The 24,532-nt window shown below is 45.7% G+C and overlaps 1 protein-coding gene across 1 annotated transcript in view; it reads left to right on the top strand.

The window, feature by feature from the left end:
* LOC144148657 (uncharacterized) overlaps positions 1-24,532 on the top strand; it is a 40,080-nt gene that overhangs the window by 5,232 nt on the left and 10,316 nt on the right. The window contains exons 2-3 of the mRNA XM_077680171.1: positions 13,544-13,656; positions 23,332-23,369. Coding sequence (XP_077536297.1) covers positions 13,629-13,656; positions 23,332-23,369 — 66 coding nt within the window. The 5' untranslated portion in view covers positions 13,544-13,628. The remainder of the gene's footprint in view (positions 1-13,543; positions 13,657-23,331; positions 23,370-24,532) is intronic.

The following is a 24,532-nucleotide window of genomic DNA, read 5'->3' as shown; positions in this document are numbered from 1 at the left end:
GGAGAACAGACGACCATTAAACTCGGGACGAACACGGTACCCCCCGCTGAGCGGACGCTTCTTCTAAGCGAGGGTGGCCCGATCGCGAAGCACTGTATCGTTTCGCCCAGACCAACGACGACGACGACTGTATAGGAAGTCGCCGCTGCAAAGACTTGACCGTTGAACGACTTCTCGGTCCAGAGCAGTGCAGGGGTTATTTGTTCACGCGGTTGCCTCCCCCACCCGGAGGACGTCTGCGTTCGTGGCGGGAGTTTCAAATCGTTTCCTTCCAGTCTGAAAAGGGGCGTTTAACAGAGTGTCCGGAACAAGGGTTCACGAATGTGTGGTAAGAGCGGAAGTGGAGCTGCTTCGCTATTGCATCGCGCTACCCAAGTAGAAGTATCGGCAAGATAACCTTGCAGAGGGGGTCACTTTGTGGCCGTGAGAAAACGCATGTGAAGTGAGAGGGGGGAAAGAATCGGCCGCTTGGAAGCAATCTAAAGTATGCAGAATTCTAGGAGGGAATAGTTGAAACTGCACACGCACGCCTCCGTTGGCGAGGCTAGCATCATCAAAGAGGTGCGATTTAAGAGCAGGCAACTAGGTGGTGTGCGAGTTGCACAACTGCTTGGGCGTATGACCACAAGAGAAGGAAACTGTGCTACAAAATATACACTTTTATGCCCTGCCCCCGCCCCCCCTCCCCCTCGACCGGTAAAATATACGCACGCAAAATCAGGCTAATCATTCCGAAATAGCAGTTACTGAGTATCCCTTGCTTTATACGCCGCTATTTATAACTTAGCCGAACTCTAGTTGAATAGGAGGCTTCAGCGTATAAGCGTTTTTTTTTCTTATTCATGTCATAAACATGCACATGTTAAATGGAATAAGTCGAAAGAGTCGATAGCTTGTATATAACCCTTTTTCAACGAATACTTTAAACGTGTGGCGATTACCTCCTGATACTTTATTGTTTTGTGTGCGTGCTGATTTAAGTAAAGGTGCATGTTTACTTTGTACGTTTGGGTAATTTATGTTTCTTAGCTCCCGTCTCAATGCCCTTTCTTAAATGCCGGTATTATATTGTCTTACAGCGAACGTTATGCTGGCGGCTAGAAGGTGCCCTAAGAAACAACCTTTTCTGGATGAGCATTCTTTTTCTTCACATTTAGAGATACCGTCGTTTATTTGGTTGATATGCAGCAGTAATGCAGCGAGAAAAAGGGTGAGAGAGAAGAAACATTTAATAGAGCATACGGTGGTGGTTGAGCCGTCACAAATATAAATTTTTAGCGCGAACGCTTTTACGCACATCAAGTCCTCGTTGTAACGAAATTGTTTTATTCAAATTCCCGCTTCATTCGTAGTTTTTTTTTTTGAGAGCCTACACTCCCTTACACAAGAATAAAATTATATTACCGGTTTTAACGAAATACCCCTTATGAAAAAATCAGTTTCCTATTTCCAGACTTTCTTATAACGAGGGTTCACTACATATAATATCGAAATGACATGGGGGCCAGCCACAAGAGGTATCACGATGCCCGTGTCGGAACTATGCTTCCGTGACGACTGAAGCATTCTCTTTCGAAGTCTTTTACTTCCGGAGTAGTCAAACGTTTCTTTCACGCACTCAGCCCGTGGATCGCTGTCAAGAACTGTGTCTCAAACACGCGTCATGCGACGAACAAGTCTGCAAAGACGAACCGAGAAGGGTGCTGCGCTTGTTCGAGATGTACCTATTTAAAAGCACGGGTAGAAGTAGTGGGAGATGCCGCATTGTTTCAGTGATTGAAGGCTTTGTTAGGAGGCGTTTCGTTTTTCTCGAAAGTGACAATGAGTTTCGCTTTGTTTTTTTGCGCGCCGACACTTACACGCGCTGTCAGGGTGACACTTCCTAGTTTCAATTTTCCTTCACCCCGCGTGCTTCGGACGAAACAATTTCTAAAAGTAGTCGCGGGACTCAAGTGCTGTTTGAACAGAGAAGACTGTTAGAGCTTATTAAAAAAGCGTGACTGATAGGGGTGCGTGCATGCCTGCTAGAATTTCTTGGCAGTCGTGGGGCGGTTCAGTTCCGTAATATTCAATTTGCGTTACTTCGTTCGCCTGGTGTCTTTCCGACGTCTCAAACTGGCAAGATTCCCCAAACGTAATGTGTAACCAACTTTTGACAGGGATAATAAAACTCTACCGTCTCCTAGTCTTGACGCTGTTACAGGCTTGGGAAGGTTGCAACGCGCCGCCTTTTAGCAGCGAAGCTGTTTAGCAAATCGCAATTTTTCGTGTCCGTGTTTAAAAATGCCAAGAAATTGCCGCGCACACGCACGTGAGCACGGGCCTCGTGGCGATCGCCCGGCAGTTAACAAAACCAAGAAAATGCCTAGCGCTCGTCTGTGCGTGCCTCGCGACAACCGCCCAGCGTCCCCTGCGCACGTTTTCCAGGCCCAGCATGCCCACTTGGGGAGATTGGCCAAGATTCGCTAAAAAGAAACTCCAGCGTTCGCCGTAATCGTGGCAACACGTGCGCGGAACGAGAAAGACACGTCATAGCGTACGCTCCTACAAGTTGATTTCCAATGATTATCACTTCCAAAAAACAAAAAAAAAATCGAGGGAGGTCACACTTATAGCTACAAGGATGAAGTAAAGGTCGTTGCGGCAGCGACGAAGCAGCACATCGGCTGCAATCGTGGACTTAAACCATCGTGATGGTCGTGAAGGTTGCGTATACAGCTTCGTACACCTTCAAGTCTTTACGCGTTAGTGCGAGATTTTTTTTTCATTTTTTAAAGACTTCGCCTTCAGTTATCGGCCAGCGGCATTTCTTTTTGCTACATCGTATACAGCTTAAAATTTACTTTCAGTTTAAACGCAGTAGCTCCAAGACTATCCCCTAAACAACGGCTAGGAGGGGATGTCCGTGTAGAACTTCCATCGAAAATAACGAGCCTCTGCTAAAATCTACGCCGGTGCACTTCGACTGCGCAGTTCTTCGTCATTTATTCACGTACAATACCACAAATACATAAGGGTAAGCTAGAGCACACTAACAGGAGGTTGAAAGGAACGGAAAATTATGTCTGTGTTATCAGATTTATCCGCGTTCCGCGTTTTTATTCACCGGATGCTTCTTAGTTCTTGTGTTTGTTCTGAGAAAACAAAAGTGCTTGCTATTATTCTCCACCGCATTCATTGCGACGACTGTCAATGCCATAACCGTCTCGACGCCTCATTTTATATCTGAATCGGTAACACCTGTTCACGGTTACTAAAATAACCATGTGGTAGAGGGTAAAGAGGAACCGTTTTCGTCGAGGTCTGTCCTTTCCACATCATAGTGCCCTGTTTCCAAATAATGTGCAATTCGACTTTCATCGTTGTTGAGGCGGGGTAGTTTTACAAGTGGCTAGCAGAAATTAACACAGGAAACACTTTTATTGTTTCCAAAAGCAAGTGCCTTCGTGTGTTACGGAGGCGTGTTTTGTATAAGGACGTGTTCAAACACGGCCCAGTCTGCCTTGCTTCCGTCTGGAAGACCGGAAAGCGCGCAAGCGGTCTTTTTTATCTTTCAGGCCCAACGCGCATCTCATTAAAAAAAGGCCGCTGCGCGAAGAAATTAACCAAGGACATCCGCAACCTTTGAGGCGCGTAGCACGATAGGTCACTTCGCTTCCGTCTCGAAGCTCCCCGCATGCGTGCACGCCGTCGACGATTCCTCACAACCCGGCGTGTTTCAAAACGCGAACGTTACAAGACGACGCGTGAAGCTTACAACCTAAGTCTCCCTGACGGCCCCCCCTCGCACGTATTTGAAGACGGCGAAACAAACTCCTTGGTGTGATTGAAGACTCTGTCATGGCGAGAAAAAAAAAAAGACAAGCAGGATAGGCGGCTTCTTTAAATAGCGTTCTAAGCTCCGTTATTTCCGGCTGCTCAGCTGTACGGCACCCTCAACGGAGTGTCTATCGCGCAGTTCGGCGTCCGTGCCAAAGCCATTGTCTGAAAGCGAACGGTATTTACCGTGGTCGTATGAACGATGCAAGCCGGGACCGTGCACATCCTGCAGCAGCCGCGGAGCAGACGAGAGTTCACGGAAGCTGCAGCAGACGATCCTTCTTTGAAGAGCCATTACCGAGGCGCGCACAGCCGTTTGTTCGTGCTTGTCTTCTATCTGAGGCCTCGCTAGTAATTGCTTCAGCGGCACCTGTTCGCACAATGCTTGCGCTCAACAGACGAGCAAAGTTTCAGTCCATGAATAAAGCGACGGAGAGTGTATACGGCGCCTTTTCCGATGCATCGGGGTCTCGTTTATTAAGCGCTGTTCACGTTTCTGAGAACTTCAGCGCGCAAAGCTGAGTGTGTTGTGCCATTGAGAGCTTCAGGTGTCTGGCTTGTCGGCGAGAAACTAGTGAAAAGTGAGAATAGGAGAGAAAGGCGAAATTTGAGGCAAAGAAGACGATGAGAGAGTACACGCTGAAAACGATAAATACGTACCGTGTTGTGTTCTCCATTTCACGTTCTGTTTTTTTACCCTATAAAACTAGTTCCGTTACCTTGTGTTTTCGCACCTACTAATTGCACTACATGCGCCGCTTACTAAAATAATTGCCCCTGTCCTCTTAATGCGCCACCCCTACCAGTAACTGCACTGCACTGTGTTTCGTATACGATTGGGAGGGACACTTAATGTAAAGCTCCGCCACATGCTGGATAGATGACATATCACAAGTTACGTGCTCTTTCAACTGCCAGGAATCAGAATTCTGTGCATGGCCACGCTCTACCTTCCACAAAGAGCATCTTGACATCAGCGCTAGAGGGCATCGTGTAAGGGTACGTTTTTTACCGGTGACAGTCACGATAAACTGTTGTATGTTTGTATGTAAAGAAATAGGATATTTACCACCGGGTAAATGGTTCGTTGTCTTACTATCGCCAAGCTTTGAACTAAACCAGTGTGTACACAATACCAAGCAGCGCGTATAAGTAATAAGAACAACCTGTGGAGGGCAGCGTTATCTTTCTGTAAGAAGATATCTGTTGGATAATGCAGAAACAAAAAATTAATGACATTCACAATATCCCCGCGTACGGGAGGTTGTTCGCAGTGTAACATGTAGAGCAGGTTGATGAAATAAACATTATGAGACTAAAAAAAAATCAGTGCTGGGTACTTTACACTTTGGTCTGTGCCCTCCTCCGCCGCACCTCGGAATTTCTTGCACAAAATTAATACATAGAATGTTTAGATGATTCAGGATTGAATGCAAGCCCGGGTGTCGAATCTTTGCCCAGACCGCTACTCGCAAGAGTCCCTCCTGCAGCTGCGGGACCAACATTCGCGCAGCAAACACCACTCTTTTAGCCTGTGGCTCGTCTCGTGGATTGTGGCTTAGCTTGTGGCTTAGCTTGGCTTGGTTCGTAGCATGTGTTCCCCGAAGAGCTTCTTCCTCTACTTTGGATGCCGGTGGATTGCGCCCCGGGAATACTTCAATCATGGAAGAAACAAAAGGTCAGGAGAGGTCCCGGCGGTCACCGGTGCATTGGGAAAAGTGTAGAGGAGGTCACGTGATTTTATCACGCTCATGGGGGGTCACGCTCATCGCGTGTCCTAGCAATAGCGCCGGAGGCCGGCCCACGGAGGCCCTACGTCACTGCGCGGCCCGACGGGTACCCAATTGTCGCCACACTCTTAATCTGGTTCCACGTAAGATCCACTTAGTAACTGGAACTTTTTTGCAAAAAAGTTCCAGTTATATATTTGGAACCGTGTTCCACATATCCTGAAAATTAAGTGGAACAGTTCCCCACATATTTTTGCAACTAAATTATGTGGATCGGTGTTCCAAATAAAAGTATGCGGATCACTGTTCCAAATAAAAGGGTAGTTTGAGTTACTGGAACATTGATCCATGTAAAATGATTATGGAATTTATCCGGTGCGCCGTTCCAGGTACCTTCAGGCCAGCTGTTTATATAAAACGGTGTTCCTATAGGCATTGGGAAGCTGTCTATGGGACTCCACTTTTCCAATATTTCTGCTTTCCTGTCGGTATACACCGAGGCCATATGCCAGGCTGGCGGATGCATTGGTATCAGCAGGAAACCGCAAGCACCATTTTAACACAGCCTTGATATATGACCCGCAGTGATACCAACAATTGGAAAGCAGAAACCACCGCAGCAGTGGGGTCCCTGGCAGTTCCCAACAGTTGCCTATCGGAGCACAGTTCTATATAAAAGTTGGTCTGAGGCACCTAGAGCGGCACACAGTCTTTGGCTTCACCCGCAGAATCCTGTGCTGGGTTTCAGCTGCATATAAAAGAAACAATATACTTGCATTAAAATACACACAAAACAAACTATTATGACTCATAGACTGCTTTTCAACATACTATACAACTTTATTGGGTGTTAGTATGCATACATTTCAGATTTGAATAGCTGTCTATTTTAAATTGCACAGAAAATGACCAACGTACAAGGAATAAATACCATAACGATAACACTAGGCTCCAAGTGGCATTTTCACATATTCACCTTTACTCAAAAACATGGTTAATAAAGACGGTATTAGGGGCAACTGCTTCACAAATAAATAGACGTGTGCGTCTACCGCGGCACTGACACATACATTATACAACAGTGAGCATCAAATATGCTGTCTTAACAGATAAACCAAGGTAATTCAAAGGCGGAATGACTCATTGCGCTTGCCATACTATGTTTACGCATAACTGTTTGGGAAAATGCAGTTTGCTATTAAATTGTAGGGAAAGGCCTAAAAACAAGCCATAACCGGTTGTATTATCACAAACCTACAACAGTGCAGTGCAAGAGTTTAGGAAAACAACGCTCGAGCCAAGATTAACGATAAAACATTTTGACACGAGAGGTCACATGTGGCAGTATGCCACCATTAAAACATCGTTATTAAAGATAGTAGTTTCCTGACACCAGACGTAAGTGGAACATCAAGCTATTTGTAGGCAAAATAGACTTTATGAGCGTCCTGAAAAGGCCTGACATAAGGCACGTTACTTGCCCAAACAATTTGTAGTTGTTACAATAATTCATCCCAAGAAATCTCACAAAAGCCAGCGTGAATCACATAATTTTGCAAACCAGGTAGCTGGAAGCATGTTACACATATTAAAATTTAACAAGCAGACTAATGATATACGTCATCAATTCAAGCGGGAACAAGTCAGACATCCGTAAGAAGCAAACAAGCCAGCGTCGAATCATACAGGTGACCAGTTTTACAAAGCAGACTTGAAAGCATTTTTTCCAGCCTCAACATTTTACCTTAGGTGAAACTCACAGTTGCGTGCTATAAAAACCCTCCCGTCTTGCTACCAGTGTAATTGTGACCAAAGCCCTGCTTCTGCCAAACAAGAAATGCAGCTTTGTTCAAAAAAGAAAACTTGTTCAAGCCAAATGCGCACATTTTAAATTCTTCTCGGTCATGGGTGTCAGCTCATATCCTGTACTAAAATTTATCAATGAAGGCGGAAGCCATCTGCGTAAATAATCACTGTCACTTTTGCATCAGCAGTAGCACTGCCATGAAAAAAAAATCTCATGAGCTACACTTGAATAATAAGGACGTTACAATGAGGTGCAATGAACTACATTAACACCCACTATAGATTCAAAGGCAGCCAGCGCATTGTGCCAATGATGAAAAATAAGGCACGACTTCAGTGTTCAGCTGACATGAAACTTGCATGTGCCAGTAACCTAAACCTCTTCATCTGATTTCACCCCCTTCATGCCTTTCATCTGACCTCCTTCATGCCTTTCAAGAGATACTTTAACCTTTACCAATAATTTAAAATCCCAAGTGGAGCTGAACACTTCAAGTATTTCAACAGAGATTCCAACTTAAATGACACCAGGCCACTGTCAAACTTCTCATGCTTTCCAAGAAATCCCTGCAAAACTCCCAAGAACTCTCCAAAGGCACACAACCATATGAACATGATGACACGATAAAAAAGATGACATATGGGGCGAAGAGGATGACCACATCCTGAAGTGACAATGCAGGCGGCGAATCCGTGATGTGTTTCTTGCGGGCAATATTGATGCCGCCAGTCCCTTCTCTCAGAATAACCGGGCCTCGAGAAGACTTACTGCTCACCTCATGTACCTTCAAGGAAACAAGAAAATTTTGTTACATGGTTGCTTTAAATGAGTGAGTTGCTTAGTCCCTTTCATAACACAGTAATTTATTTAAAATCAGTGATTTCTTGGGTTTTTTCTGGGAGTGCTGCTAAAGGTGAAAGTGCGCTAAACAATATCACCACAGACAATCAATGAAATTGCCGTGATTCTGGAAGGTATCCAACTTTGCTGCCTCGGTATCCTGAATATAAGGTTTTTTTATCTTTGAAAGGTTTCGTTTATTAATCAAATAATAATTACTATAATCACCTTTGGGCATTATATTTTGCACACCTTCTCTCTGCAAAAAATGTTCTCTGTACTGTATAATGTGCTCCCTAGAATGCTGTAGTGAAACTGGCTTATTATAACTTACAGCTAAACGATGTTTCTACCGCAAAGAAATAAATGGCCAATCATAGGAAATCATAAATATCGCACTGTGGCAAAAATTTTTTTTGGAATTAGTTCCCCCTAAAATATTTCCCTCCTCGATATCTATTACCTCCATGGTTCGTAGTGGTATGAGGCCGAAGTTCAGCTGACTAATGCTGAACTAGGCTGTTGCACAATTTTCTTATAAATCGCAACTGTAGCACATTTTCTTGCAGACGTCACTTTCTGCACTCTAAACAATTCCCTTTAAAAAAATTACCTCTTATTTAACCACCTGTCAAAATCCAATGCAAGCATTACTCATGCTACGCCTGTATTTGGAGTATTATTGGTGCTACGGGCGTATTAACAGCGGGAAGTTTAAATTGTCAGTTGCCACCATATTGTTGTAGCAGCAACCACGTTGGGCGTGTCCGTGGTGCTGGCAAATCACAACTCTCAAGGTGTAAAAGCTAAATATTTACAAAACTAAAATACAAAATAGTGGGGTTTTTTTGGCCACTGTTGGAGGTCCGTAATAGGCGGAATGTGAACACAATGGCCAATATTGGCGTTCACGATAACTTCTTAACACTGAGATTTTATTCGGACGAACAGATGCAGAAATTGAGTCTCGCAAAAACAAAATGCCAGCTTACCCAACCAAAATTAAGACCCAGGTGTTTCTGCCAGGGCCTTCTCAAAGTGCACTTCCAGGAAAGTTTCGCTAACGTGTTCCGAAAAGCTCCGACTGTCACCTTGAGCCACAGGCCAAGCTGTCACTAAAAAGAAGTTTCAAACCATTAGTTACAAAGAAACTACCTAAAAACGCGCCATGAAAGACCCAAAAATGGCAGTGCGTACTTACTTGTAGAATGCAATGATTTCATCCCGTGCAAGAGCTTTAATGTGTTGCCTTCTGATGATACACTTCCAAGAAGAGGTCCAAATACAAATAAAATGGCCATACGCATTCCTTGTACCACTGTTCTAGGTCTATCTTCGCCCTATTGCCTAGAAAATAAACAGTACAAAAATATCAGATAATAAATTTTTGCCTCGCTTTACCCAGGGAGCACGAGAAAATATTGAACAATGTCTGATTCGTTCCACGAAAGTATAATGTCTTTTTTACAGCGGAAGCCCTGGTAATCTTTCCTTGCTAAACAATTTGAGATATGAAAATATTTGAATATACTTTAAGCTCACCTGTCCTTGGTCTATGCGAACTGGTGAATATCTGCACAATATGCACGACTCAAAAAGTACTCTTTTGTGGCTTATGAGCTCCACAGAGCATTCATAATCCGCCACACTCTCCCCGACGACCCTTCAGCATGCCAAAGATATCCTCAGCCAGTGAATGCCACAGTCATGACTTCGCAGGAACATGTAAAGAGAGGAAATAATTTGTTTTCATTTTTTTTTTTTTTTTTTGCAGAGGAACAAAAACGTTTGTCACAACCTATCAATGGAGGGCCAAATGTCTCCACAGTCAGCCATATACTCTTTCTGAACAGGTCATAGAGTATGAATACAGAATGTAGCAATCTGCTTTTGCAGTATAATTTCTACGTTCAAAGTAGAATAGAAACGGATTAATGTTTGCTGCACATCATGATGCAACAACTTTGCACCCGAGCGTTTTGAAAATTATTCCAACTCTCGAGCTGCCACTGACATTGATAGCATAAAATGGCACGAATGGATTATTTTTAAACTTACTTTGTGACGTTACAACTTCTAATAGTCCACACGTGAGTTTTATGGGTAATTATTCTGAGGTCTCAGGTTACCACTGACATTGACAGCATAGAAACGGCACCACACTTTCTGCGTGTTTCCACCTGCCGCCCCCTCCACAAAAGGAACGTTTTGTTACTACGCTACTGCTCAGACAACCACTTTCCCTTGCATTTCACTACACGTCAGGGAGCCAACTAACGTTGACTTGTGTAAATAGACCATCTAAATTCATCGAAGGCATTGGAAGAAACAAGGAACAACTACACACACAGCACAGATAAACGTAAGCAGTGCTGCCGCCAACGCCTTGAACGCACATCAACTTTAGGCGGAATAGCGTGATTAGCACAGTAAATTTATGGCTCTCAGAAGACCAACACAACGCAATTAACAAGGAAGTTTGAAAATACCGATAAGTCTAAAGACAGACGCTCCGACAAACATGTTGTGCAGTGTGTGCGCGTGAGACAATAGCGTGCGACTAACCCGAGAAGATTCAGTACCGCTGACAGGTACAGCAACCGTCAATATACAACTAAGCAACACCACACCGTAAGGGGACATGCAGACTCCAGAAATGCGCGCACCAGCCATGTGCACTTTCTAACTAGCACTAGCTAACGTACGCAGTCAGAAATGTCAAGCCGACTCCGACCCACAAACACACAAGCTTTTAATTAAAATAACGGCCGCAAACGTTTCTCGCTTCGAACAGGAAGCAGAGCGGCACGTTTATCGGACGCAGTGATGAACAAGTCAATGAACAACAACCGTTACCAGAACATAAATAAGCAGCACTGACCTTTTTTGCGCCGCCCGGCAAAACTTCACTTCGTCGAACAGTAAATACAGCCTGAGGACATGAAGAAATCCGCAGTTTCACGCCACAACCAAACCAACCAAACTGGTAACCGTTCCCGCCAGTCTGACCGACAGTTCATTTAGTACATCAGGCGCATAACGCGAGCAATCGAGAAAACCGCTACAGAAGGCCACTGGTGGCGCTGCATGCGGACGAACAAAAACTAGCTTCTACATAAACGTTGAGACGTAGGGGCGCTGCTGTCATTAAAAGTGTTCACGCAGTCCCGTTTTTCCGTCATCGTCGTTGTACCCGTTGCCGTCCCACTATACCATGCATCAACGCAAGCGGCGCTGCCTTGTATTCTTTCCTGCATGCTGTCAACGCATGCGCACGGCATGCCGCACTGAAGTGGCGGTCGTTTCGTAATCGTTTCGGCCAACTTTTTCTCCCTCCGTGCCTTTGGGGATGCACGCCGACGCCGTGGCCAGTGACCAGTCCGCGGAAGAGATCACAAACTCGGCACCCTTGATCGCTTATATTTGCTTCGGAAAATGGGAGTAGGCCTTTAAGCGGACGTCTACGCTGCTCTGAGGCTGGAACAAAGAGCTCAGATATTAGCCAATTTAACACGTTAGTTGGGCTAAAGTTGTTTCTCTACGCGGTCCGTGAGCGCGTGAGGTATGTGTGCATAAACTTTGATGACAGCTTTATTTCTTTCTTTGCAGTGAAAACAAAACGACGCTTCTTTATTGACTGCGTTCTCTTGACAAGTCTTTCCAATACCAATTATATATACTGCGACACTCTTTGATACCCACGTTATAGATAACTACTACCGCATAGTGAATCCAGTGTGATTACTCGCTAATTAGCGATTAATAATACATCTGCCCGTTTTCCAGCAGTTTTTCTTCATGAACACCAATAGTGCAGGGGGGACCAGCAGGAGAAGGCAGGTCATTCGGTGAACTTGAATTACTACGGCAAGTAACAACATTAGGGTAACACTGCGAATTTTCGCGATACTGCAATGCATAATTTGAAATAAGAATGCCATTTCAGTATAAATATATAGAATGTAAGGCAGATGTCGCGGGGTAGATTTAGTTCTCCGGGTTTTGTGTCATTCTCCTCCTGCAAAGAGGCTTGCGTTTTTGCTTGTGAAAATTACTAGCCGGGACGAGACAAAATACAAAAACTAACTACTAAGCATATAACTGCATGCGTAGCATGATGTGTGTGGTGTAAAATGTGACGCAGTCGGTTACCATTATGTATGTACCCCATCACAACATAAGTAACGTGCACTAAGTACCATTGAGCGCGTACTACATCACAGCGAGATGATGACTGAGTGTTGAACAAAAACTGCCGTTTCTGCGACGCTTTGTAAACCAAATGCATAAAATGTAATGGCCTCAACAAGTATTTCGTAATGAAGATGTTCACAAAAGCACCAGGAATTCTTCAGCGCTATAGCAGCTATGGCTTTGCCCGAACGGCATATGGGGAAAGGGAAGACGTTTAGTCCTTCTCAAATTGAAGTCACTGGTAATTTTGTACTTGACGCCTCAAATTAGAAAAATACAATGTTCACGAAGCGGTTTGGGTGCCGCAGAACACCTGGAAATGGGTTCCTGCAATTTCTTCTTTTGCCTGAGATATTCTCCTCTCGACATTTTTAATGCTTTGTACGGCGTTGACAAAAAAGTGGGATTTCGTTTTCTGTGAAAGGACATCACTAAAACTGCAGCTTAGCCGTATAATGAAAGTTAACTGCTGCAAGGCAGTATCATAGATGTCGGCGAAGTTCATTAAATTTTATGTGCGATGTGCGCGTGTATATTAAACGCGCACGTGAATCTTGGGTCAAGAAGCACCTAATATATATGCGGTTCATTGTTCCAGTTGATGCATGAAAGAGTGCATACTTCACTGCCGTGCACGAGTTATGTGGAACAAGACACGAGCAAAAAATATCCAAACGCACTCTCCCCAACCGTTTACTGGGACATAAGTGGAACAGTAACCGGAACCGCCGACATCGCATGACCCCATTTCTTCGGTTCCAGATAAAAACCACGAACATAAACAAAACAAGCTGACGGTTCCAGATAAGATCCACCTATATGCCTCGTTCCAGCTATTCTTTCGTTCGGATCCACATAAAATATATGGATCACCCTTTTTAACTGGAACTTATATGGAACCAGATTAAGAGTGCAGGCGGAGACGAAGCAGACGACGTGGAGCGAGCGATGGCGGACCAGGTAGCCTGTGCGCGCAAAACACAAGTAACAAGGGGCTACCCCCAATTGTGGTTGTTCCGGAGATGACGTCAGGGCATCTCGTAAGCTTTTTTTTTTCCTCCATGAATGCAATGCTTGAAATCTAAGCATCAATTTGGAAAATCAGTTACGTACAGGAATGAACCCGGTTATTCTTTTCTTTATCCCCTCGCAGGACACCCGCAGCCTCCGCACCGAGAGGAAAGCTACCCCACGGGATAACGTCTACGCGTGCGGACTCCTACCACCACCCAGCTAAGATGATGAAGACCGCCCTGATCGCCTTCGGTAAGTCGTTGCGCGTTTCGAAAACCGTTCGTCACGCACGATTAAGAGCAAGATTCGATCCGATGCCAAGGCTTCCATTCCTCGTGAGCCAAGCGCGTCCTCAATCACGTCCACAGCTGTTCCGCGAACCCCGCCCGTAAGCTTCTCGCAAGAAGAAAAAAACCGTGCGTATAGTTAGTTACATGATGCACTTCAGTGGTTACACCGCTTAAATTGATTTAGACGTGCGTGTTTTAGATATTGGATGTGACGTGACTTAAGGTAGATTACGAGAAAGTCTATATCCGGGCTCTTTTGCCCGTGGACGATCCTAGAAGACGAAAGAAAGACTTCTCATCCACACGTTGAATTCTTGCCGCATAGGCATGCAACTTGTAGTTCGTTGTCCGGCTGAAGGAGAAGAGAAAAGAGAAAATTAAAACCCGGAAAAATAGGAGGCGGGAAGCAGTGTTAGTCGATGGAGCAAAAGTTTCAATGACGCCAAACTGAGCCAAAGCGCCATCAAAAGGCGGCGCCGAAGAATCATCCATTAAAACACATCGATGGTGATTACGAACGCAATAACACAACGCTCAAATCTTTAAATGCTATCCCCATTCCGCTTCTCTAAAAATTATCATGCCTTCCCGTCAAAATTACCGCCCCCCCCCCCCCCTCCCTCTGCCTTGAAGGAATAGTGTGGTGCTTAAGTTTAGCACCTTATCCTGTGTCATCACTAGCAGCCCAAGAGAAGTATTGTGAGGAGAAATACTGCGCCCTACGCGACAATGTTCTTTTCTCTTTTCTACTTTCGCCAAGGGAAAATATAACTCCGCATTGAAATCCCTCCAACTGAAAACAGTACGGCACTCCTACGCATGCACTTCGCTATGCAACCTTCGCACAAACGGGCGTCTGCAAACGCAAAAATTGTTACGGGGCAACACCGAGAACACTTAACAGGCTACTGATAGTTTCGGTCTCCTTCACCCGCAGTATTACTTGACAGCAAATGCCTACGTCAGCAATTGCGTCGCGTGAATACGTACAGAAAATGCTCTGTATAACACAATCTCCTCATTCGAAATGTTTCATCCTTCCCACTGAAGAGCACAAAGATAATATCATTCCAGCTTTTAACGAATTGTAGCTTATAACGTTATAACGATGCCAGTTCGTTAGACCGATGGTGTACTTTGTTTTACGATTCAATCGACCCGGTAGGCGACATTCGGCGATCACACTATTGCAATCAATCCATAGCGTAGGCCTTGCTATCTAAGCGTGATCGGGAGTAACATCCTTAATTTCACAACACCACTCACCCGCATTGCTCCTGTGCAGCGTGCTAGTGACATGCCGCACAACACAACGCTTATGCAGTGAAGCTAACAGTCTTGCCTGCGGGGTTGGGAAGGAGCAAATCTCCCAGACAGATGACGTTACCTATATCTACAGAGACAATAAGTATTTGAGAAAGTGCCTTCAGCTCACTCTTCCTCAGGGCGTGACCCTCGCAGCCACATAAGCACGCACTGTGCCACGAAAATTCTTTCCGCATGTACCCGGCCTACTTAGACATATACAAGCCCTCTTCCACACGCGTATCTCAGTGAACCCCACTGTTGATGTCTTGGGTGCATTACAAACCAAATGTTATTTCGGTGCGCGTTTCGACGGGATTGCAGGAGCCGCCGTGTCAAAATTAGAAGTTAATGGGGCCCGTCAACGTCTCCATAAGAAGGCAGGCGCACTTGCGTGCGCTGTTCGATTAACGTATGCCCGCCCGTCAGCGGCTAGACGATATCAGAACTTCCTTCCTCGCACCTCGAAGCGCGCCGCAGCGACGCGCACTTCCAGCCTGTTCTCGCCGCCAGCCGCGCAAAAGAGCGCGGGAGTAGTACGGGGCCCTGCGGGGTACCACACTCTTTCCCGTACCCGGAGTAAAGAGAGAGAGAAAGAGAGACAAAGGGCAACAGAAGCGTCCGCAAAACGTCCCAGAAACGCTCTCGCGGAGAGTGCGGCGGGGGTCAAAATTACCGCGGGCTCAATCCGCGGCGCACGTATACTCTACGAGCGCAATTCACTTTCTCTAATGACCGACGCTGACCGCTTCTCTACGCGGAAGGGTACGTAGCGCGGTGGAAAATGGCGGGAAGGTTTGAGAGGAGGCGAGCACCACGCTTCGCTAGTAGGTTAAGCTTGAATTGAACGGAGAACTCACACAACAACTGAGTGAACTAGAAGAGCGCGGAGGGAGAGGGTAAACAATGGTCAATGGGAACGACGCACATGGAGGGTACGCGACGCAATTAGATGGGGTGCCTAGCGGCGCGTCGGTGGCGCAAGTGATGACGGCGACTGCGCGGAGTGCGTGTGTGTGCTTTGGAGAAAGAGCGATTTGGCAGGAATGGCGTGTCGTCAGCGCGAGCACGCGCAAGGCAACAAGGGGACGAGCTCGTCGTGACTGGCAATGACGGATGCGAACTCTTTCACCCGCATGATGGAAGGTGACGACGCGAGTTTTCGAGTTGAGTAACAACGGGAGCCGACTCCCTGTTAAAATGATCGAATGTTTATGCACGGTCGAAGGTTCGTTGCGACACCTGTTAAGATTGCGGAATGGCGGAAGCCAATTGAAGGGTTTGATGGAACCCCGCAGTGTGCTGCAACAAATGAACGACGTCGGCAGCAACACGACCTTTTAAAAAAAACCTGTTAAAAAGTTAATCGAAAAACTGGAACACTCGATAGATCGATCGTCGGATTAACTCGTTCTTTCGTCGCTTGGTTTGAGGGTTATAGTTGAACTACTCAAGATAAGTGTTGGGTTTTTGTGGCCACACACACCGAGAGAGAAAAGGTGAGGCTGTGGTGCTCACAAGAGGCCGTCTCATTAAGCTTCACAACGTTTCATAAAGCTTCAAGTATACATGTAGCCCTGAAGGCAGAAGAACGGAGAGTTGGGCTGGTTGGTAGGTGTTGATCTTGGTGGAAAACAAAAGCGCTCAAAAAACAGGGACGAAGGAAGACGTAGACAGCCCTGAATGCCCTGCAGCATTCGGGCCTGTAGCACTGAATGCCCTGTAGCATTGAATGAACGCACTGAATGCCTGTAGCATTGAATGCCCTGAAGGCATTCAATGCTGCAGGCGGGAATGAACGATTTGGAGGTTAAAAACGCGTATTTAGTTCTATGGCGACCGATCAAGTTACGACCACTACATCAAGAGAATTATGGTGCTTAAAGCTCTACGGTTTCGCTCGCCATTGCATTGCTGCCACATCTATAATACGCTGATAATCTGGCAAGTGGACTTAGCGAGCATGCGCTATATGTACAATTATGACAGCTTTTACGCAAATTACCCTTCTCGTTGTAATTCGGGTGAATCTATAGACAATTAAATTGCAGAGTCTACACACTTATGGAGGAATGAAATGCCCACACACACACACATTAGCCACGTCAACACGCCAGATCAAATACCGTGGTTTCTGGAGTGAAATAACGTCACGCTTCCGGTGCGCGTAGACGGTTTCTGCCATTTATTATTGCGGCTAATTAAAAACGCACCTAATGGATAGCCAATGCGCCACTCAATAGAAAACTGGTTCAAAGGCCTTCTAGGCCCTTGAAACGGCCCCGTAGCACAGATATAACGCACGGAATCATTTTACGCACGAAATTGCCCAGTCCGTGCGCGGTTCATATTTCCGGCCCGCGACTGATTTGTCCGTAACGGTGGATAAACGATAAGCGAAACTGTATGTAGATTCTATTATCAGCAAGAACCGTAAAAAAACCAAGAGAGCATGTTCAGCTTCGATGGTTCTACCAACATGTGCCACTCTGCGTACATGATACATTTTTTTTTTCAACCACTATAAGGGTTTTCTGGGCATTTGTACCACCAGCATCAACTTACACATCTGTATTTTGGGAAATAGCCGGAATCGCGTGATAAATGAACACGCATTTCATGCGTGTATTGGGTTAATATTCAGCGCTTCGAGATAAACGCGTAGTTTGAAACGTGGCAGGGTTAACGTGGTCGCCTGTTCCGTTTCTTTTTCTGTAGTCCCGCTTACTGCTTTCGACAAAACGAACTTGTGAAAACTAGGAAGGTCCGTTACTCTAAGCAAGCAGAGGAGCTCCGTCCGTGGCTCGAAAAGCTTCCGATAAAAATTACTCGCACTTAGGTCGCCTCATATATAGTGACTCTCTTCGCGTCAACGTTATGCTGTTCTTCTCGGACTTCGAAACTAGGGGTATTACGAATTTCATACCGGGAAATGCTAATCTGGCTCCAACCGAAGCCAAACAGAAGCCAAGACTTTTTTTTTTTTTTTTTTTTTTTTTGCGGTAGTAGAAGCAGGTACGTCATGGCGGCCGAAACGAAACGCGACACGGCTCTAAAGCATACAACCCTTGTAGTAACTGTAATACTGGCGTCTGGCTAAGGCATTGTGCTGCTGAGCACGAGGACGCGGGTTCGATTCCCGGCCGCGACGGCCGCTTTCTGATGGAGGCGAAAAGCAAGAAGGCCCGTTTGTACAAGATTTGGGCGCACATTAAAGATCCCCAGGTGGTCAAACCTAATCCTGAGCCCTCCACAACGGCGCGCCTCATCTTTTGCGTTGCGTCGGCGCGTTAAATGCTACAAATCAATCAATAATGCTGGCGTCTACGCAGAGCATGTGTTTGGGATCTCTGTAGGGTAAGTACTCTGCGATAACAATAACAACTTTAATTAATAACACTGCGGAAGTACTAGAGAGAGAGAGAGAGAGAGAGAGAGAGAGAGAGAGAGAGAGAGAGAGAGAGAGAGAGAGAGAGAGAGAGAGAGAGAGAGAAGCAAACTAATAAAAACACAGAGAGGAAGATCGTCCTGCGGATGCTGTCTGGCCAGCTACCCTGCGTCTGGAGGGGGACAGGGGACACAAAGGCGGGCAAAGTAGGGCAAACTTTCGGGTCGGTGCGAAAAACTACAAAAATGTGGCCACACCGTCTATACCAAAACTGCTCAGATATCAAAAAGAAAACGCGATGGGTGAAGCGACGGGTCAGTCGCGGAAAGGACAAATAGGTGACCGCATCAACACATGAATTAATGATTCGCGTTTATTTTTTTTTTTTCACTCATCGGCGCTAAAGCCATTGATTTTAGGGGGTGGGCGTTCGTTGGGGTCTTTCGGTAACTTGAATATCTCACCCCTAAAGGGGACTGGGCGATGTTTCGGGTGTGGGCGTTCACTCGTAACCTTACGGTACATGTGTCGCAAAGCCCGTTTTGTTCTCATTCCGTGCTGGAAGAACGCTCCCGAACGGAGGTGGCTCCGTAAAATGACGCCGGTCCGTGTAACCACTTTTCGGGAGTACGGAACCCTTTCCGTTAGTGCCCGTTCTTGCAACAAAGAGACAGAAGAAAACCGGCTTGGAAGAGCTACCGCTTACAAGCCAGGTAACAGGTCTTTGGAGATCCCGGGTGATAAATTGCAACGGCTCTCGTGTATTATGCAGGAGCGCCCCTTAATTGCCCATTAGCGTCCGTTTACGAGTGATAAGGTAGTGGAAGGAGCGCTTCAGAAAGCAGGAAAGCAACATCGTGGTCTTGCTCTCAGTGCTTGATTGACCAAGCGGAAACGCTGGGGACGCCAAATTCTCAGCCACCGTTTTTATTGATTGCGCAAAACCTAAATCTGCCACACGCGCGCAAGGGAGGCCGCGTACTTTCCTTGGAAGAAACGGCGAGATTTGTGCCGCACCGTTAATTGCTTCCTGGCCAATTCGCGAGCTGACGTCACTTACATTTCTCTAAATGACTAACACCGAAGCTATTCATGCCCATCTTGTATTGTTGTTGCTATGCTGCCGTGACCCCGGATATAACACCGGCCATGCAAAGGGATATGATAATCACTAAGAGGCTTCATAATCGTTCAATATCACGACAGTTTATAACCATTCAACATAACGCCAGTTTAGACGGGTTTAAATGAAGAGAACACCTGGTGCAAAAAAAATTCCGTATTATGCCGTGAACGGTTCTTGTACCAGCCTGTATGTTCATGGTGAAGCTGGTAATATCTTTGTGCAGAACGACCGATTCCTTCATGGTGTGAGGTTTCAGTACTGCCCAAAGTGATTTGATTGATTCATTGTGGGGTTTAACGCGCCGACGCAACGCAGGCGATGAGGCGCGCCGTAGTGGAGGGCTCCGGATTAATTTTGACCACCTGGGGATCTTTATCGTGCGCCGAAATCTCGCACACACGGGCGTTTTTGCTTTTCGCCTCCATCAGAAAAGCGGCCGCCGCGGCCGGGAATCGAACCCGCGACCTCGTGCTCAGCAGCGCAACGCCTTAGCCACTGAGCCACCGCGGCGGGTAGTATACTGCCCAAAGTGGCACTGACACCAGCATTAAATAAATCCTGCCCCTCGCAAACACCCACCTAACCAACTTTCCGAAATTTTTAAAGTTAAGCGTTCTATGCCTCACTGATGGCGTTAAATGACGCTACATAACGCAGTGCAGGAAAGCTAACTTCACACAATGGATTTCACAAAACGATGGTCATGATAAGCGAAGGCGCATTAAGCGCCTTAAAGGAGCCATGAAGAGAAAATACAACTTCGTTTAATTCGAAAGAACTAGGATTCAGTATCTCATTCAGCTCAATTAGAGCCACAAAATATGTTTTTAACGAAAAAAAAAAGCCAGAAGTGTTTAAAAACTTTCAAATTTTGCGCCACAGTGACGTGTTATGAGCAAGAATGACGTCATACGGGCCAGAAATAAAACATAATTTTCAGTGCTAACTGCACGTTAGCATTCAAGCGATGCGGTCAAATGGAACTAGAGGCCCCATTACAGACGTCCAGTCACGTGTCGTCGCGACAGGTCAGTTAGGCAGGCGGCCGCCAATCGCACAAACAAGGTTCCGTGACGTCATAGAAAAGTTGCGAAAAATTGGCTAGGGTGTCTCCACGGCTTCAAGCGTTTTCTTTAATATCTCCGTTACTTGTTCGAAGATTGCGATGATATTGATATCATTGTTATTGGGACTAAGCAGTCTTTCTAATAAACTCATCTTGTATTTTGTCTTCATGGCTCCTTTAAGAAGAAAACACTTCCCATGGTCAGAATCGAATCTGCAGGTCCGTCGCATTGTGAAACCGACGCCTATGCCATTTCGCCGTTCCGACATGGTTGAAGCAGTTCGCATTTCGGACTTGACTTTGACTCAGGTTGCATCCCAGAAAGCTGCTGCGCGTTTTAATAACCTTTATCTTAAAAAAGAGGTTCCGTTTTTTTTTATCTCTCGTTTCTGAGGTCCCCATTTTGTCCAATTTGAAAGCGAAGAACTTTCTTCAGATTGTTTCGTCGGCACTTCATCAAAGTGCCACACATTTTTGTGCGCGGTTTGGGAGCGAATGTAAGTAAAGTTTTAGACAAACGCTTAAAACCAAGATCATAACCGACGCGATGGTTATTAAATATAACGGCGCAAACGCATTTGTCATACGAGTATACAGTCATGGACAAATGAAATAACAACTCCAAAATATGAGACCTAGAACACGCAAAATCAAAGAATATATGGGCCGTGGATATAAAGCAATGACTCGCAAGTGGTACATTTTCAAAGACACGTTTTCAAACTTCGTTTCGGTAATTAAGCCCCACAACAGTGTTACTTGCACGGAAATAAATCGCGCTACTTGCGCGTTCTGGCTCATATTTTAGTGTTCGCGTATCATTTGTACCAGCCTGTAACATTTTAGCACAACAATAGTCGTTCTGGATCATGCCATTGGAATCGCTGTTGTACCCGCCGCGGTGGCTCAGTGTCTAAGGCGTTGTGCTGCTGAGCACGAAGACGCGGGTTCGATTCCCGGCCGTGGCGGCCGCTTTTCTGACGGAGGCGAGAAGCAAAAAACGCCCGTGTGTTCGAGATTTCGGCGCACGTTAAAGATCCCCTGCAGGTGGTCAAAACGAATCCGGAGCCCTCCACTACGGCGCGCCTCATCGCCTGCGTTGCGTCGGCGCGTAAAAAACCGCACTAACAAAAAACGAAATTTCTGTTGTGCCGGCGAGCCCACTTCAGCCTCAAGGTTGTCTATGTGTCGCCGCCACCTGCAAATCGTTCCGTACACAACAAATGGCGAACACCTTTTTAATCGCAACACTTGCACGATCGGAATTCTTATCGTGTGCGCAACTTGCCAAGACGTCGAAGAAAAGCGACAACAAGCTCCCACGTTGTGGAGAAAGGATGGGGGAAAAAGCGCGAAGGCTTACCGCCCGGCCTTGACATTGCTGCGCCCGGAGCTCCGTCTGTCCTGTGTTTTGGACGAAAAAGGCGCACAGATGAGGCAAAGGGGCGGCAAACGGGTTTGGCGCGTGCAGAGTCTATAGAACGCCTCTCAGTTAAGACAGCTTGGGTGCGACAGTCTGCTTAAAGGGGTCCTGAAACAAAGCGCTGCTCGACGCAATTTTAACGAACAAGACTTTAGAAACTCACTCAGCTCTTATTGCGGCCGCGGAATTCGGCTTTTAAACCAATAAAACGCAAGAAATATTGCAAAACGTGCAAAATTTGCGCTACAGTGACGCAATATGGGCAGCAATGGCGTCATATGGGAGAGCACTATAGTTATCAGTGTATGAACTCCACGATAGCATTCAAGTGATGCGATCGAATGGCGCTAGGGGAAATTGCCGAGTCATGTTTGTTGGCAATCGTTTATGCCGGCGGCTACCAACCGCACAAACATTTTGTGACGTCATAGAAAAGTTGCAGAAAAGTGAGTGGGGAGTCGCCACTGCTTCACATGTTTTCTTTGATATCTCGGTTATTCGTTTGAAGCTTGTGATTAAACTAGTAGGATTATTATTGGAACAATGCAGTCTTTTTTAATTAACCAAGCTCGTATATTTGTCTTCAGAACCCCTTTAAGCGTACTAACGAAAATTAGGAACACAAACTACGAAAAACTTGTACCATTCTCTGTCCACTTCACCATATCGCCTTCCGCTCTGTCAAATGTTCTTCTTGTTCTTGTTCTTGTTGTTCTTCTTCTTATACTTCTGCTACTACTACTACTACTACTACTACTACTACTACTACTACAACAACAACTAATACTACTACTATTACTACTACTACTACTATTACTACTACTACTACTACTACTACTACTACTACTACTACTACTACTACTACTACTACTACTACTACTACTACTACTGCTACTACTATTACAACAAGGTAAATATTAGGGCTGGTTGGTACATATTCAAGAATAGCACAAAAAGCGCAAAGGACGGGACAATGACGGGTCTTTTGTGCTGCTTTTGCTATTCTTGAGTACTACTATTACTTCACTAACCAGTTACTGCGCATTGCAGTTGTTATCTTAACTACAACTGGAGACAATGCATGACACCGTACTATATCTTCAAAGCGATGTATCGTTTCTCTTGATGTTACCAGCAATACCCCATTTCAAAGTGTCGTGGCCTAATGATTTCGTGTTAGCGTCCGACATGAGACGACAGCATCTGCGCAGTCTGGCAACACTGTCTCAGTTGCATTCCTTGAACGTACTATAGCTTCGCTTTCAATGACTTCTTTCCTGCTTTGCTCGAACGATTACAGTTACAATTTGTTTTTGTTTTTTATTCCAGCTGCCCTCTGCCTAGCCATCGCAGTAGCTGTTCCAAAGGTGAGTGCTTACGTACTTTGCACGAGTAGTTAGTGAGACCCTGGTTAGGTTTAGCTCGTTGCTAACAGCGTACAAACTCAGTGGTAAGGAAGGCATCGAAAAATATAACGCCGGCTATTTAAAACCAGCGAGCAAACTGAGTACGTGCGAACACAAATACTTCCACATGCTTGAATTCAAACTAAAATCGAAGCCTTGTTTTTACACGGACACTTATTCCGAATTAGAAGACGTTTCAAAAAGCCATGTTGTGTATGTTTCTTTAGGAGCCCTGTGCAAAGATATTCCCTTAACTTGTATTCTCTCGACATTTCGAACTTAAGCCACTTCCTCTGTCCCCGCACTAGGAAAAAAAATGCCCTGGCAATGCTAGCCGTTTTAGATCGGTTTCGGAGCCCCCAAAACGAGGTTTACGTTTCGAACGTTAATACAGCGCCTAGCAACGTCACAAGAAACAATCATCTGCCAGCATTCACCCAGCCTTAACTCATTGGAGAGCTTGGGCCACATAATTTAAAATTTTGAAATTAGGCCAATTTCAGCCAAATAATAGAACCAAACTCCGTAGAGCTTGGCGCTGCTTTGACGGACGAATCCATGGTCCTAAAACCATTCTGAGAACAAAAATATGCATGTAAGTCCGCTACCGCACCAAGTCCACGACAGTTCTTTTTTTGTTTTCTTTTTCTTTCCTGCCCAGCTCTTCCTTGGGCCTTTTCTTACCACATCCCCAAACCAACAGCAGAGAAGCATGCAGGCGTCTGTAAATGCCGGCAAACCTCTCTGCTTTTCCAATAAAGAGCCTTCTCTCTCTCTCTCTCTCTCTCTCTCTCTCTCTCTCTCTCTCTCTCTCTCTCTCTCTCTCTCTCTCTCTCTCTCTCTCTCTCTCTCTCTCTCAATAGAGAGAATCCACCAGCTCTGCTGTTTCTCCAGCTTTGCACCAATAGTGCATGCGGCGCCAATTTTTTTGTTTGTTTGACCGAGGCGTCCAAAGAAGCACACCGACGTCCTCCCGCTCAGCGCCTCTCAATATTAAGGCAAATTAAAGCCTCGGATGTCTCATTGAACGCGAAAGGTGACCGCCGTGGTGACTAACACGAATGGGGCCAGACAGGCCGCCCTTGTAAAGATAAAATAAATAAATAATAGCACACTCGGGTTCG

The sequence above is a fragment of the Haemaphysalis longicornis genome, unplaced genomic scaffold (genome assembly GCF_048455015.1).
Source record: "Haemaphysalis longicornis isolate Haplotype H1 unplaced genomic scaffold, Haemaphysalis longicornis Haplotype H1 scaffold_8, whole genome shotgun sequence".
NCBI classification, from domain to species: domain Eukaryota; kingdom Metazoa; phylum Arthropoda; class Arachnida; order Ixodida; family Ixodidae; genus Haemaphysalis; species Haemaphysalis longicornis.
Note: the sequence above shows the minus strand (reverse complement) of the source record. Positions and strands in the feature narration are given on the sequence as shown.